Source organism: Plecotus auritus (genome assembly GCF_963455305.1).
Source record: "Plecotus auritus genome assembly, chromosome: 5".
Taxonomy (NCBI): domain Eukaryota; kingdom Metazoa; phylum Chordata; class Mammalia; order Chiroptera; family Vespertilionidae; genus Plecotus; species Plecotus auritus.
The window spans coordinates 170,432,990-170,449,921 of record NC_137776.1 but is presented as its reverse complement, the minus strand read 5'-3'; the positions used below and the strand labels follow the sequence as shown (position 1 = coordinate 170,449,921).

The 16,932-nt window shown below is 45.8% G+C and overlaps 1 protein-coding gene across 3 annotated transcripts in view; it reads right to left on the bottom strand.

Moving 5' to 3' along the window:
* Nucleotides 1-781: 781 nt before the first annotated feature.
* Nucleotides 782-16,932, bottom strand: part of GGTA1 (glycoprotein alpha-galactosyltransferase 1 (inactive)) — a 125,258-nt gene continuing 109,107 nt past the window's right edge. For 2 of the 3 annotated variants that reach the window (XM_080667708.1, XM_080667710.1), the window contains 5 exons: nt 16,753-16,788; nt 14,868-14,933; nt 14,296-14,382; nt 9,167-9,304; nt 858-2,845 (listed from right to left, as the gene is read on the bottom strand). In XM_080667708.1, coding sequence (XP_080523834.1) covers nt 2,152-2,845; nt 9,167-9,304; nt 14,296-14,382; nt 14,868-14,933; nt 16,753-16,788 — 1,021 coding nt within the window. In that variant the 3' untranslated portion in view covers nt 858-2,151. Of the gene's footprint in view, nt 2,846-9,166; nt 9,305-14,295; nt 14,383-14,867; nt 14,934-16,752; nt 16,789-16,932 lie in introns of all 3 variants that reach the window. The other variant, XM_080667709.1, reaches the window with a different exon arrangement.

The following is a 16,932-nucleotide window of genomic DNA, read 5'->3' as shown; positions in this document are numbered from 1 at the left end:
TGGAATCTAAGAATTTAAAACTCTAGAATTGACAATTTTGAACATCTTTGGGAGAAAATGCACAATCCATGACAAGAATATACTGAGAAAATAATTTATTCAATTATAAATCAGGAATTTTATTTTTATTTTTTTATGTTTAAGAATAACTGTTTATGAGATCTTGAGTTTGTCTGTTTGGGATTAAAATTTAAATGAATAAAAAAATCGAGATTCCCATAAACCTCAGCCATTTAATCTTTCAGGATAGATAATTTCTTTGGTTCAAGACTTAAACCAGTAACTTTCCCTACTCTAGAATATATTTCAGAAAACTTGAGTTAGAGAGAAGCAAGAGTCCTAATGAATGTGTAATCACCTTTAAAGTCCACTTCTTCAGGATTTTTTTGGTCTTGTTTTGTTTCGCTGCATTGTGATTATTTTGTGGCAAGAAGTGAAGAGTAGAAGTCACAGTGCAACAGTAGAGAAAATGTAGGTTTCGCCCTAACTGGTTTGGCTCAGTGGATAGAGCGTCGGCCTGCGGACTGAAGGGTCCCAGGTTCGATTCCGGTCAAGGGCATGTACCTGGGTTGCGGGCACATCCCCAGTAGGGGGTGTGCAGGAGGCAGCTGATCGATGTCTCTCTTTCATCGATGTTTCTATCCCTCTAAACTTTCTAAAGTCTAAATCACATTATTTTGAACTTGAAAATAGGGAAAAAATGAAATCTTTCATCTAACTTTCTATCCCTCTCTCTTCCTCTCTGTAAAAAATCAATAAACTACATTTAAAAAAAAAAAATGTAGGTTTCAATTTATCAGAGAAGCCCAGTGTGCTGAATGTCAAGCCAGCGCAATGATTCTTCAAATAAATCACTTACAAAAGGAAACATGACTTTAATTGGAACACAAGCAAAATATAAATATGTAAATGTTGCCTTCTAACTTCCTTTACATTGAATTGCTTAACTTTAAATAATAGGTAGGATTTTATAACTTCTCTTAGAGAAGGGAATTGAATGTTAAGCTGTTCAGTTATGAGGACTGGGTCTCCCATTGCCATCCCATCTGCTTTTGATATCAAATCAATTAACCATTTTATTAAATGCATCTGGTTGTTACACCTCAGTAGTGCAAAGGAGGCAGGGGAAAATTAGGTTATTTGGAGGGAGGGCTTTTCCTCCAATCCATTCCTGATGTCAGCCCTCCAAACGGGCACAATAGGCTGAGGGACTCTGAGGGTTAGAGCAAGTGGCAGTTGGACTTGCTGATGATGATTGTCATGAAGCCCCGGTCTGGAAAGTTCCTTGCAAGCCTCTTTAGTCCATGCTAGGCCTCTGTCTTCTCTGACACCATCCACTTTTTCTGGCCAAGGATCTGAAGACACAGTTGCAGAATCTGGCAGACTGAATGTGACTTGGGCAAAACAAAGAAGTATCTTCCATTCAAGTCCCCTCTGCTCTGGTTGTCATGGGATTAAGGAGGCTGGAGACCATCCACATTATCCCTTTCCCATTTAGCACCTGGATCCATGCTATATTTAAGTGCCAATCCATCTTCTGTGACCTCTCAGGTGCCATGGCCCAACCATGATCTTTCCACTCTCTCCTATTTCATGGCAAACTCACTTTGAGGCTTTGTTTCCACTTCCTTCAGATTCCCTGTGACTCCAAACATTTACCACCATGATAACCATTGGGAATCTCAACAAGGCTTTTGCACAGAAGCCAAACATCCTGCGAAAAAGACACACATACTCCAAAATGGCCTGAAGTGATCTGCTACTGAAACCATTTGAGGACTGCCAGGTAGACTGTGTCCTCACTGCAGTTCTGCTGTAAAGCAACCTATGTTCCTTTAGACTCAGCACCCTTTTCTCCAGTACATTATCTGACATATGTAGAGTGTTTCTGGCTTTTTTATGGACTGTGACAATTTTTTTTAAAGTTCATCTGATATATTTCCCCCAAACCCAGGATAGGAAATCATTGGGAATTTACATCTGATTACCAGAGGTTCATGCTCCCATATTACAAGGCTCAAAGTTACGAGGAGTAGTACTTGCTGGGTTTGTTTTGTTAGTATTTTTTTAAGTTAAAATTAAGTGTTACTTTTCTGAAGAAATAGCCAGAATACTCTCTCAAATTCAGAAACCTCCTGGCACAATTTAAAGTCAGATATTAGTTCTAACCAAATTATATTCTTTTGTCTGCCAAGATACCTTGACACTTTTAATATCTGCAGGCAGGCCTATCTGAAAATCCCAGCAATATTCTGGAGATAAGATTTTAGTGGGTTTGTTGAGAAGGAAATACTTGTTTAGGTGGCTTTCATCGTGCCACTCAGCCTCAATGTCATTTTTCTTGTCCTGGAGGATTCCCTTGAAACACTCTTGGGTGATGTTTAGGACCTGAATGGGTGTTCCTCCAAAAATGGCCGCATGATAATAAAAATCCCCCTCGCCATACGGAATGAATGCTGCAGACTCCTTCCGCCTCTCATAAGTAAACTCAAGAGGATCTGCCTTGTACCACCAGGCTTGTAGCTGAGCCACTGACTGGCCAAGGGTCTCCACACCAAAGTTATCTTGGAAGACCTGGTCCACATCCATGCAGAAGAGGAAGTCGACCTCATACTGGATGTGGTTCACAATGTGCTCCCCAATCGTCTTCATGCGCATCATGCTGATGTCCTGCCACCTCTTCTCAGGCTTGACCTCAAACACTTTGAAGGAACGCAAAGGACCCAGCTCTATCAAAGGCAACCTGGAGACATCATCCATCATGATGTAAAATATGACTTTGTGGCCAACCATGAAGTACCTATTAGCAGATGTTAAGAACTCCTCCAAGTAATGCTCAATGTATCTGAAAGAAAGAAGAACGGGATAAATGTAACCTCTGGGACTCTGTAGGAGACCATGTACTTTCTAATAATTTTGTTTGTATTTTGAAGTTCAAGAGACAACTATTTTTCCTCATCGCAGATGTATGTTTTCATGTGGAGAGACATCTGTTACTGTAACATTCCTGACTGCTCTCCACTGTTCAGTCACTCTGCCTTGGGGAAGTAGAGGGACTTATCTGACTACCAATTTTGGAAAGGCGACTGGCCATGAACAGCCCCACCCCTCCTCTCCTCTCGCTCTTGGAAACTGTATGTGTTGGAGATAGTATGTATGCTTTGGGCCTTACAGGATGTTTAGTGGTACAGACACCACTCTGATGTACAGAGGCCTGGAGTTTCTAGTGCTATAGCTGCCTGGTTGCTTGAGTCTTTCTTCTTCTGTGGTTCAATGTTAGGAGGCCTAAAGCCTACAGATATAAGCCACATTCTCCAATACCAGCTTCAACTGTAAAGAAGATGATATTTACTACAATCTGCCTTAGCTCTTTGTTTTGGTTTAGACTTTGGGTAGGCAAAAAGAATGTGAGTTCTTTTTTTCTTCCAAGCTTTATTGGTATACTAGAGGCCTGGTGCACGAAATTCGTGTGGCGGCGGGGTGGGGGTGGGGTGTCCCTTAGCCCAGCCTGCACCCTCTCCAATCTGGGACCCCTCAAGGGATGTCTGACTGCCCTACCGGGATCGGGCCTAAACGGGCAGTCGGACATCCCTCTCACAATCCAGGACTGCTGGCTCCCAACCACTCACCTGCCTCTGCCTGATTGCCCCTAACTGCTTCTGCCTGCCAGCCTAATCACCCCCTAACCACTCCCCTGCCAGCCTGATTGACACCTAACTAATCCCCGGCTGGCCCAATTACCCCTAACTGCCCTCCCCTGCCAGTCTAGTCACCCCTAACTGCCCTCCCCTGCAGACCTGCCCCCTCAACTGTCCTCACCTGCAGGCCTGGTCCTCCCCCAACTGCCCTCCCCTGCAGGCCTGGTCCCCCCACAACTGCCCTCCCCTGCTGGCCTGGTCTCCCCCAACTGCCCTCCTCTGCTGGCCTGGTCACCACTAACTGCCCTCCCTGCTGGCCTGATCACCCACAACTGCCCTCCCCTGCAGGCCTGGGTCCCCCCAACCATCCTCCACTGCAGGCCTGGTCCCCCCCAACTGCCCTCCCCTGCAGACCTGGCCCCCCACAACTGCTCTCCCCTGCAGGCATGCCCCCCCCCAACTGCCCTCCTCTGCAGTAATGGCGCCTCCCAACTGCCCTCCGCTGCTGACCTGGTCTCCCACAACTGCCCTCCTCTGCCAGCTCAGTCACCCCTAACTGCCCTCCCTACTTGCCTGATCGCCCACAACTGCCCTCTCCTACAGGCCTGGTCCCCCCAACTGCCCTCCACTGCAGGCCTGGTCCTCCCCAACTGCCCTCCCCTGCAGGCCTGGGTCCCCCCAACTGTCCTCCACTGCAGGCCTGGGTCCCCCCAACTGCCCTTCCCTGCAGGCCTGGTCCCCCCGCAACTGCCCTCCCCTGCAGGCCTGGTCCCCCCGCAACTGCCCTCCCCTGCAGGCCTGGTCCCCCCCAACTGCCCTACTTTGCAGGCCTGGTCCCCCCAACTGCCCTCCCTTCCTGGCCTGGTCCCCCCCAACTGCCCTCCCTGCAGGCCTGGTCCTCCCAACTGCCCTCCCTTCCTGGCCTGGTCTCCCCCAACTGCCCTCCTCTGCTGGCCTGGTCACCCCTAACTGCCCACAACTGCCCTCTCCTGCAGGCCATCTGTGGCAGCCATCTTTGATCACATGGGGGTGGCCATCTTGTGTCTTGCAGTGATGGTCAATTTGCATATTACTCTTTTATTAGATAGGATAATTGACATGTAGCACTGTATAAGTTTAAGGTGTACAAAGTGTTGATTTAATACACTTATATATTGCAAAATAATTACCACCTTAGTTAGCTAATACCTCCATCATGTCCCATAATTACCATTTCTCTTTTGTGGTAAGAATATTTAAGATATACTTTCTTACAACTTTTAAGTATACATAATATAGTATTGTTAACTGTAATCACCAGGCTATACATGAGATCCCCAGAACTTACTCACGTTATAAATAGAAGTTTACACCCTTTGACTAACATCAGGGGTGCTAGTCCTTTAGCCTCCCTCAAAAACTCCAACCTATATCCCAATGTTGCTACTACCCTACTAGATGCACCATGATGTGACCCTTGGGTCCTATGGGGATGCATTAAGCTGAACCATTGCCACTCTGAAACCCGGAGAATGGGTAAAGGGACATGGATATCCTTCCATCCTATATAATAAAGAGGCAATATGCAAATTGACCATCACTGCAACACACAATATGGCCACCCCTATGTGGACACAAGATGGCTGCCACAAGATGGCTGGCAGGGGAGAGCAGTTGGGAGGGACCAGGCCTGCAGGGGAGGGCAGTTAGGGGTGACTGGGCCATCAGAGGAGGGCAGTTAGGGGCAACCAGGCCTGCAGGGGAGGGCAGTTAGGGGCAACCAGGCTGGCAAGGGAAGGCAGTTAGGGGTGACTGGCTGGCAGGGGAGGGCAGTTAGGCATTGATCAGGCTGGCAGGGGAGTGGTTAGGGGGTGATCAGGCTGGCAGGCAGAAGTGGTTAGGGGCAATCAGCCAGGCAGGCAGGCGAGTGCTTGGGAGCCAGCAGTCCTGGATTGTGAGAGGGACATCCCTCGAGGAGTCCCAGATTAGAGAGGGTGCAAGCTGGGCTGAGGGACACACACACCCCCCCCGTGCACGAATTTCGTGCACCGGGCCTCTAGTATTACATATTCACTCTGTGAGCCTCCCACTGATCACCCAAAACTCCAACCCATTGTCCAAATACCACCATAATAAGTTCCATCCAAATATCAAAGCAAACAACCTCTGATTAGCCTTATTTAAACTATTTTTTCTTTTTTTAAAAGTCTTTATTTTTTTACAACATTTTTAGGTTCACAGAAAAAGTGAACCAAAAGCATAGTGTTCCTGCCTAGCCGGTGTGGCTCAGTGGTTGAGCATAGACCTATGAATCAGGAGGTCACGGTTCAATTCCTAGTCAGGGCACTTGCCCATGTTGTGGGCTCGATCCCCAGTAGGGGGCATACAGGAGGCAGCTGATCAATGTTTCACATCATTGATGTTTCTCTCTCTCTCCCTTCCTCTCTGAAATCAATTAAAAAATATGTTTTCAAAAATTTTTAAACAAAAGCACATGTTTCCTTATACTCCCCTCTCTCCCACATTATTCTCCACTTACAACATTCAGCTCCAGGATGGAACATGTGTTGCAGTCAGTGTACATACATTGACACATCATTATCACCCCAAGTCCATAGTTTACATTAAGGTTCACTCTTGGTGTACATTCCATGGATCTGGACAAATCTATAAGGACTTGTATCTATCATTATGTATTTTACAGAATTTTCATTGTCCCCAAAATCCTTTGTTCTACCTATTCATTCATTCCCCCAACCCAGCTCCTGGCAACTACTGACCTTTTTACTATCACCATAGTTTTACCTTTTCAGTAAAACTGTCGTACAGTGTGGAATCATACGATATGTAGCCTTTTCAGATTGGTTTCTTTCACTTAGTGTATGCACTTAGGTTCCTCTGTATCACTAATACAGATAATATTCCCATCTGGATGTACCACAGTTTATTTATCCATTCACCTACTGAAGGATATCTTGGCTGCTTCCCACTTTTGGTAACTATGAATAAAGTTGCTATAAACATTTGTCTGCAGGTTTTTATGTGGACATGTTTTCAACTCCTTTGTGTAAATACCAAGGAACACAATGCTGGATTGCATGGTAAAAGTATGCTCAGTTTTGTGAAGAATCTGCCAAACTGTCTTCCAAAGTAGTCGTACCACAAGCAATGAGTTCCTGTTACGTCCCAGCATTTGGTGTTCTCAGTGTTTTAGATTTTGGCCATTCGAATAGGTGTGTAGTAGTATTTTAGATATTTGTCTGTTCATTCAAAAAATACCATGTTGATGTCTTCTGTAAACCAGCTACACACTCCCTTGTAAAGCCATGGGGATCAGAGAGAAGAGGAAGAAGTAGAAAGATGGCTTGACCCAACTCATGCAAACCCCAGACTTATGCTCAGTGAATGTGGACTGAATTTAATGGGCTGATCACAGTACTGGCCAATCATGATGTCTTGTGAGTAATAATAACTGGTACTTTTCACTTTGGTTGCTGCTTGGATCCCTTTCTTTACTACCAAATTAAAGTGGACTTATAATGGTGGCCGCTAGAAACCTAAGCGTTTACAGTATTGAGTCTTTAAATGGAGAACATGTATCTGAGCAGTATAAAGAAGGACTTCGACATGGCTCTGTGGCTGATGGCCAGGAAATTCTTTGGTGTTTTGTACCTTTAAGAAAAAATTGTAGTGCTCTGAAGCTGGGAGACAATCCTGTGGGGAGGACGTGAGCCATTGTGTGGTCTAACATTGTTTAGAGATTGAAGCACTGAAGTTGCATTGTTATTTGAAAATAAACCAAACATCACACCTCCTAAAAGTCCAAATCCACTCATGTGAAGATTTACTGCCGATGAATACAGTCCTCTCCTGCCTCAGAGCAGAGAGCACAGGGCTTTCACTGGACATGTCACTTACCCTTTAGTTCTGCAGTTGCAACTGTGGACAAAAAAAGGGGCTATACAGAATGTAAACCAGTTTATCAGATCATAAATTCCTAATTGGATAGATCATGGTGGGTAGTCATGCCCCAGGCATATAACTTCTTTAGTAAAAGGTTTATTTTTAACTTTAAGCAAGCCCTGTCCATTGTTTCTGTGCCTCTAGGTTAACACACCTTTGAAATAAGAGTCCCACCCTCAAGAGAGCACATAATCTTAACTATCCCATACACCACGCTTTCTTCCACCCTCATGTAATATTTCTTATGTTCCCTCCTTAATTTCAAATGCATAAAAGAAACTGCAAAACTGTCATTCTCCAGAACATTTGAGGTCTTGCTTCCGGTCAACTGTCATCAGTTTGGGTCAAATAAAATCCTATAAAATTCTTTATAGGTTTAGATGTTTCTTTCATTGACATAACTGTTGGTTGAAGTCATGTGGGGCAGTTCTGTTCTCTTTGGAAACACCAGGATCAAATCAACCTGCAGCATGGCTGGCTTGTCCCCTCTAGTGCCAAAGGATTAGGTGAGCTGGGCGAGCATTGGCTCCCGACTCGACAATACTGATTCTTCTAGTAAAAATGTCAAAACTACAGTTACCTCGTTCTGTTAGAGATGCTACCTGGGTCCCTGGGATCAATACAGTTAGTGACATTAGGACTTAATCGGTATGGTGCCGGCAATGGCTTCTGACCTCTGGGTTGGAGGACTTAGGAGAACTATCAGGTCTACAGAGCTCTCCTTTAGGTGCTATGGTGGGCAGAGCTTGAGCTCAGATCAACCTGGACCTTCAACTCTTTGTACTGGGCAAAGGGGTCAACTTTCCACATGGCTTTCAGAAAAGGTACTGATGAGAAAGCCAGGAGATGGGGCTGTGGGGTGGGGATGGGAAAGAAATACTAAAATTGAACTTTTGCTTTTGTTTTTTTTGCGGGGGAAAATCTCCAAAAGAGTGAAATGCATTGTATTTTAAAACCAATATTACGAATTACCGATTTCAAGTAAGAATGATTGAAATTTGGGAAGAAACATTCCAAACAAGGAAATGAAAGCGGAAAGAGGAACCTATCCAACTTTTACAAGAGGAAGTTCTGGCCAGCCAAATCTCTGCAGGCCTAAGTCCTCCAGGAGGAACCCAAGGAAGAGTGGTCAGCCAGCTCCTACGTGGAAAACCACCACACTTACCTCACTGAGAACCTGCTCTAAGAGCTTCTGTCCTTGGTCCTGGGTCTTGAGAGCATGGAAAGAAAGAACGATGCACTAACCGCTGGCATTTTTGGAATGTCCAGAGAAAGCCATGGAGATCGGGGTGAAGGTGGCTGTGGGTGAGCTGTACACTTGGGGCTCAGTGTGTGTAGCAGACATTTTTACCTATATCCTGAGACCTCACTTTGAGGTGGGAAGGAGTCCACTCACCAACTATGGTTTTTGTCCTCATTTTTTGGGAGTCTCAGCAGAAATGAGACTGAAATGGTCCCATTATAACATCCTCCCATCTGATCATTCAAACAAGTCATGAACAGCCTCTGTAGGCCCAGGGAGACCCTCACAAACAATTTGACAGTTGGAACAAGAAGTCAAGGTCAAGTTTAATAGTGATACCTACCTTCCGATAGCAAAAACCGTCAAACCCACGGTAATCTTCTGTTTGCCATAGTAATTTTCTAAGATGGCTCTGTTGTAAGTGCCTTCCCACACCACAGGTGCCTTCCAACTAGTCACTGTCACCACCTTTGGCCGTTTCCTGGTGACAAAACAGAGTCCTGTGAGTGGGGACGGCTTTGCTGAGGTGGGACAGAGACTGCGGAAAACCTGGGCTCGGCTGGGATTTGCAGTCACTGTCCCTGAATCCTGGCTGGGTCATAAGACATTTCAGGGGCAGCCTCTTCCGGTTGTGGGATGGGAGGCTCAGGTGCCCCTGGGGACTGTTATGGGGATCTTCCCTGCTCATCTCATATCCTCTTTCCCATTTCCTGCTTTCCTTGTTCTCTTTTTCCTCCTAATTTTCTTTCCTGTCTCCTCAGCCCTTTCCTAAGCCATAGTGGCCTCTCTGGGTGTTATTATCCCTGTGGGTACCATCTGAGCCTAAGAAAGACCTGATCCTTGACACAGGGTGATGAGAAAGGGGCAATGAGCTGAAAGAGAGAAAACCATTTCAATGTGCCTTTCACCAGAAAAGGATTTCTGAGTAGGAACCTGGTTAGAGGCCCAAAAGGGCCCCAGACTAGGGGATTCTGGTGTTATCATTTATTTCACAAACAAGGAGAGAGGGCCCCCCCCCCCCCCCGGAAAGAACGGACCCAGCAGAGGCCCCTATAGCCCAGGCTGGAGCACCCAGCTCAGACCATGGGCCTTCTGACTAGGAGCACAGAGAGGAGGGGAAAAGCATGCTTTCTGCACTCAGAACACTTGAAAGGAACTTGGCAAAGCCAACACAAACACAGGAAGCAACGTCAGAGCTACAGCAAGCTGAAGGGTAAAGGCAGAAAGGCTCAGGAGCAGCTGAGGCCCAGCGAGAGGCTGGGACTCAGCCCGGAGCAGGTGGTGGAGACTCATTTCTGACCCTCTTTTGCTCAGGAAGTAGCAGCATTTCCCCCCTTGGGAAGCAGAGACCGAAACAGACATTTCTATGTAAACTCCAGCACACACAGGCCTGACCCTGCTAGGCATTTGCTTGTACTTCATCCATTGCAGGGAGAAGGCCAGTGTTGGGGGCAAAGTCCTGGTGGCCCCCAGTCAGGTCCCTGCTGGCTGTGTGGCCCTGGGGAGGCTATCAGGGAGATGCTGGCACATAGAACACATACATCAGCGCCATGAGAACTCTCCCTCCACCCCCAATCACACATGGGTAAGGGCAGGTTTTCATAAAACTGCCCCCACCCCATCAGCAAAGCCAGGTTTCTCCTCAGTGAGGATGGGCAAGGCTGGATCAATCCTACCTCGTCCCAATTCCAGCCCCAGAGTGAAAAAGAACCTCAGCAGACTGGTCCTCATGCCTCTTACCCCTCTGTCACCTTGCTCTGCCCTCTAATTCTTAGGCTGACTGTCCTCCCACCCCAGCCCTGTGCCTTGCTTCCTTCTTCCCCCCTGCACAGCTGGGATTGCCTCCAGAGGTGGGGGGCACTTTCAGGCTGCTCTCCCGAACCTCCTCATCTTGTCTGGAGTCTCAAGTTGAGCCTCAGCTCTGCCCTGATAAGAGATGTGCTGGCCACATGGAGGACAGATTCTTCAATCATGAAAGAAGCTATTTTGGATTCTGCACTAAGCTGTACCAGGCACCTTCTCATATATTTTCTCTTCTGGTCCTTGCAACAGGCCTGCCATGTAGTATGTCCGTTGTACAGGTAAGAAAACCAAGGCTCAGAAAGGTTTGTTAACTTGTTCAAGGCCACATAGTTGGCCACCGATGATGGTAACTAACACACACTGAGCACTTCCTGTGGGACCAGTACTGTGCTAAGAGTTTCACCCTTCAGAGGTGGGTGCTATTTTGATTCTCATTTTATCAATGAGGAAACTGTACACAGAGAGGTTAAATAACTTGCCTGAGGTCACCTAGACAGTAAGGGGCAAAGCTGGGATTTGAACCCAAATAGGCTAATTCTGGAGTCTGCGCCCTGAGCCACCACCCTATATCACTTCTTATGTGGACATTTACTTGCTATGATGATAAAGCTGGGGCTAAAAGCTGGGTCTGCCATTACTTACACACAATTTAGCTACTTCAGTAGTTTTATCACTGCAGAATGAGAAATGAGCTCCCCCGCCCTTTTGTTTTTAGAAGCTTATGTGATGCTTTAGTCACACAAAACCCCCAGCTTTTTTGAATGACAGAATTTCAAAACACACACACACACACACACACACACACACCACACTCCCATAGCCAACATTTCTGAACTTAAACTCTCCCATGCACTGTCACCTCACTGCAGTCCTGTTTTAGCTTGTCAGGGACCTTTTAACAGTTCTGACCCAGCCTAAGTCGTGCAGTTGTGTAGGAGCTGGACATCCGGTAGGCAGGTAATATTAATTTCTTAAAAAGAAAAAGAGGAGGCGGAAAGGAAGGGAACTGGTGTACTGAATAGTTATGGTACATAGGGGCTAAGTACTTGACTTCCACTGCCTCATTTAATCCTTACCATGGATTATAAAATAGATGCTGTCGTCATCTCCATTTTACAAATAAAGTAGGGGGTAAGATAGGCGAAAGGACTTGGTCTTTAGCCATTTAATTTATAGGAGGGGCCAGACCAGGGCACTCAATCTCTCAATATATATTTTGGAAGTTCCTTCTCCTTTACCAGGCCCAGTGCTGAGCACGGGGATCGGAGAAATGAGAACCCCCCACCCCCTACTACCCCTTGAGAATCTCAGTCCTGACAGGTGGCAGCCTGCTACATACTCCTCAATTGCATGACCACTCAGGCCACAACTTCTAGAAACACTGAGTCAGAAAACCAGTGTTCCGTTTGGTTAGTTGGCTGGGAAAGTTCCTTTGAGCAGGGGGGAAAAAAAAAAAGTAGCACTATTAAAAATTAATGTTTAATTAAAAATGTCCTATTTCCCATCTGTTAACTATTAAATTCCACTGGCAAGTCCAATATGTCAGCGCCCCTGACTAAGAAGCCAGGTGACTCGCAGACAGTGGCGGGGAGGAGAAGGGGGACAGGATGAGATCAGTTTCCTGAATGAACCTCAGTATCAAGGTGTCTTAGTCATCAAAACCCCCAAACCTCCCTCCTGCAAACAAGAAGTGACAGACGGCAGGCCACACATGTGCAAGAGCTAGCCTTTGCCACTCTCAACTGCCAAAGATGTTCAAGGTCACAAAGATGGGGCTCTAAAAGGAGGGGAAGTGCTGCTGGGAAAGACTCGGAGCTGCCCCCAAAACCTTCCAAGCAGGGTACCCACCGAGTTCGCCAGTATAGGCCAAAGGCGTCCCACAAATTAAAAGGGCTCCAGAACCAAAACCTATACTCACTTGTGAGATTGGTAGCTTTTTCATTGTATGTACTCATTTATGGAAACATTGTGGTATCTATCCAAGTGCTGGGTGGAGGAAGTGTTAAAATTCCATTAACTGTGCAGGTCAACAAAGACGTGGAATGCACATATTACTTAGAGAACTCCTTCTAGGCAGCAGCTGCCGGAGAGACCCGGCATAGAGCCTATGGCAACAGAGACAAGGGTGGGGGCTGTGAAATGCAGATAAGATGACGTGGGAAGAATTTTGGAGAAAGAGTTAACAGAACACGTTAATGAATTAGACTGTAGGATGGGTGGAGGAGGAGGCTGAATCAGAGAGCTGTCCCAGACCCTGGCTTGAGATGGGAAATGAGGAGAACAAGTGTGGGGTGGGATCACGTGAGACATGCAGAGACAGCAAGCAGGCAGTTAGACACAGTCAGCGCTCAGAGGAAACGTTTGGGCTAAAGATATACATGGGAATCAGTCTCACACGGGTGGTCTCCAATGCCCTGGAAAATGGATGAGGGCACATGGAAGATGGTGTGTAAAGAAGAGATGAGGATACTGGACTCAACCTCCAGAAGCTCTAATCTGTGAAGGCGGGAAAGGAGAAGACCCTGTCAAGGAGACAGAAGGGAGAATGGGGAGTAGGAGGAAAAGTACAAGGATCTGGTGTCAAAGAAGCTGAGAGATCTTGCTGTAGAAATGTGTACACAACATACTGTGATGTTTTAGGTAGTTTACAGAAAAGAATACATTTATATAAATATATTTGTTTATTCCATTGTTGGTCTAGTCATTTATGTGAGAAACGCACTCTGGTGCCCCGAGAAGGCTTAAATTTGGTGCCGCTTCAAACCAATCAATATTCTTTAAATATCTGCTCGCCATTCTTTTAGAGAGAAGCTGAGCCATGTACGGGGGAGACTGAAGAGAATGACAGCTGGTGGCCCTCATCTGACCCTCCTCTCTGTTCCTAGCAATTCAGCCCTGACCCGCCACTCAAATCCTGCTCAGCAAAGCACAAGTGTCACCGTAAAAGTGTGCCACCCTCATCAGAGGGTGGCCTTAGTCAGGCTTACAGATCCCACTGCCACCTGTATTCTGATGGCTTCTCATCCTCCTTCTCCACCATATATCTTCTGCTGAGCTTGGGCACTGCTAATAGATGGGACACACTGCTTGTGTGCCGCCCCCCCCGCCCCCCCATTTATAAGTTAAAACCTAATCTCCATCGTTATACCCTCCGATTGTCTATTTCTTTTCAATTTTTTTTTTAAAAAAGCTGGTATTGACCCATTAAGCTACTATCTGAACATAGTAATGGAGAGTGACCGGTAGTTTGAAAAACACCAGTTAGCCTATCATAGGTGTTAGATAAACATTTGTTGCATGTTTGCTGAAAGGATGCATGCGTGGCCCTGAGATTTTGCATCACCGTTGCCATTTTACAGATGAGTTAACTGAATCTCAGAGAGAATTTTCTTGCTCTGACTCTCCATCCTGTGGCGTTCCACAACATGCCGTCTCTAAGAGCACAGCTGAGTATTTTGTGATTCACCTGCTACCACTGGCCAGCCACCGTATTATTGTTCCAGCAACTGAGTCAAAACATCCAGACTCTGTTTCTCATCTAATCTGCCGTTAAAGGTCTAAGATTCTGTCTCCCCACTGAGGGATGTTCTCAGTGGCACTGTTGCCTACACAGCCCCCTGCCACCTCCTGCTGACCCATGGATTTACTGCACATGAGGGACACTCTTACTCTGGATTAAACCAGTCGGATAGCTGAAGCTCTTCCTTGTCTTCCTTTTCTCTCTCTATGTCTTCTTCCTCTTGGGAATTGTGGGTCCTATGTACAAAGGGAAAGCAGGGTGAATAAGGCAGGGAGGGTATCTACGGTGCTGGGAAGTCAGTGACTGGCTGGAGAAGGTTCATAATACTAAACGGTTATTCATAAGGACATATTTTGGATGAAAAGGCGCAGTACCCATCTTTGTTATGATGATCCAAGACAGCATAGTTAGCAGTTTAATGACACACCAGCCCTCAGATTATTTCAGGGGCGGGGCAATTTTATCAAATAGTCCACATAAGGACATTTTATCTTATGATAATCTTTCCTACAACCTGAACTTCAGCCCAAACCCCACTCATCCCCAACTTAAAAAACAAAAACCTTTAATGTTCTGTTCCCAACCATGAAATAGATTCCTTATATGATTTCAATAAGCCAGAAACATGAGTGACTGAGACGGCCATGGCCATGACACTATTTATCTGGACTCTACACATGTTCCGTCGGTGGAAACACAGACCAGCGTCTCATAGCCTTACCCATTTTCAAACCAGTTCGGAAACCACCAGCCCTTCTGACTGCCGTTGTCACCAAGTTCTGGGTTTCTAAGAAATGAAAAAGATGAATAACATTTTTAGAAAATGAGGCAGTCCCAGATTGGGGTTTTTCCAAATTCTTTTTATGACAGAAAATGATTAAACAAAAATTTTAAAACTGTCAGCTGGTAAAACAGGCCGAAGTGAAGCTGCTCCGGGTGAATGAGAGAGGCGGGGCCTGACAGTGCCCAGACCTCTCCTCCTGGGACAGCCCCAGCACTCGCTCATTATCCAGGGAGCCCCGGTGGGGCAGGAGAGAGAATGATGGGGTTGGGGGTGGGGGACGACAACGACGGACAGACATACATAAACTCAGGTCTTGGATCTGCCACTTACTATTGTATGGCTGTGATAGGCCATTTTCCCCTTTCTGAATCTCTGTTTTTCTCCTTTGGAAAGTCAGATAATAATACTAATACAGGGTGGGGCAAATGTAAGTTTAGTTGTGAGTCTACTTTTGCCCCACCCTGAATAATAATAATAATAATAACAACAACAACAATAAGCCTACCATGAAGGTAGCTAAATGAAATAGCATACATAAAAGAGCTTTCTAAGTTGAAAATAAATTTAACAGGTTGTGACCTTAATAAAGAAACCAGCGCACCTGTCCAAGAATGATCTCTTTTGCTTTAACTAGGAGAACTCAGGTTGCTACAAAGTCAGCAGTCACAGCCTCAGGAAATCTGAGGGTCTCTGCTTATGTGGTGTATCACATTTATTGTTTGGCAGCTATTGTCCCAACCTTGAATCCCCGGAATAAATACCACCTGATCACGGCGTATGATCTTTTTAATGTGTTGCAGATAGCGGAGGGTCTCTGAACCAGAAACTCAGAAACCTGTAATCAGAAACCACCTTCCCCAACCACATGCAGAAGTTTCCACACTTATCTTGGAGTTTCCCCAAGGTAGGGCCCTTCTGGGGGCGGGGAAATGGGAAACCGGGCAATGTAAGGCCTTTCCTTTGGACAAACTGAGTGCTCAGGTGTGAACAGACATGATAATACTAAGAAACCTGTTTGAAAGCTCATCTACTTTCAGGAATCGTTTAAGATGATTTTTATGATTAAGAACTACAGTTACAATAACTGGGGAAATAATACCAGAATAAAACAAACAAGAGGGAACAGAAAGAGAAACATTTACTTAGTCATTCAGGTACGTATTTTCACATGACCCTGGTCATCCCAGCAACTCTCAAGAATAAAGGTTTTACCTCTATTTTCAATTGTAGCTGAAATATTGGCTGAGTGGGTTTGGGAAAACTGCCAAGATCCCATGGCATTTTGTAAGCATAAAAACCCAGACTTAATGCCATGAGATAAGCTGTATCAGAAATGAAGCCTGAGGAAAGTACAAGCAGTTAAGCAAACCACATTGCTCTGGGCTTCCTGGCAACCAAGCCAAAGATAGAAAAATGAAGGCTTACATAGTTCTTACTGGCAACAATGATGATGACAATAATAATAATACACCCACTAGTTCATCAGAGTTCCAAACTTTTTTTCATGATCCTTTGTCCCAAAGAAATTTAGCAGAAGGGACCATTATCCACCCTGACTCTCTTTATTGGGAAGGCAGGAATGTTCCGAAGGACACTACTTAAAGAAACCCTTCATGAGAAAGAAGCAAGGGCAAACAGCCATGGCTCTATAAAGGCATGTCTAGGAGGCCAGAAGCATGCTCTCCAGATCTCTGGGGTCCCGCCTCTGCCCTCCACCTTTGAGCACAGCGCCATCACCAGCTGCCACGTTAAGAACGGACTGTAGGAGGTGCAGGAGTGGCTGTGGGCCGTCCCAGAGACATCTAGAATTCAAAGCACTTACTTTGAGTGATAGATCCACAAGAAAGAGCCTTCTGGGCTAAAAGCAAATGGGAAAGAAAAACATATCATGTTACTTTTAATTCTGAGAAAAGCTATTTTGCAGCCATTATCACTGAAGCCCCGGGCTGAGTTGAGAGCCTGGTTTTAGCTACTCCCGAGGTTTCCACCTTCCTTTGAGTTA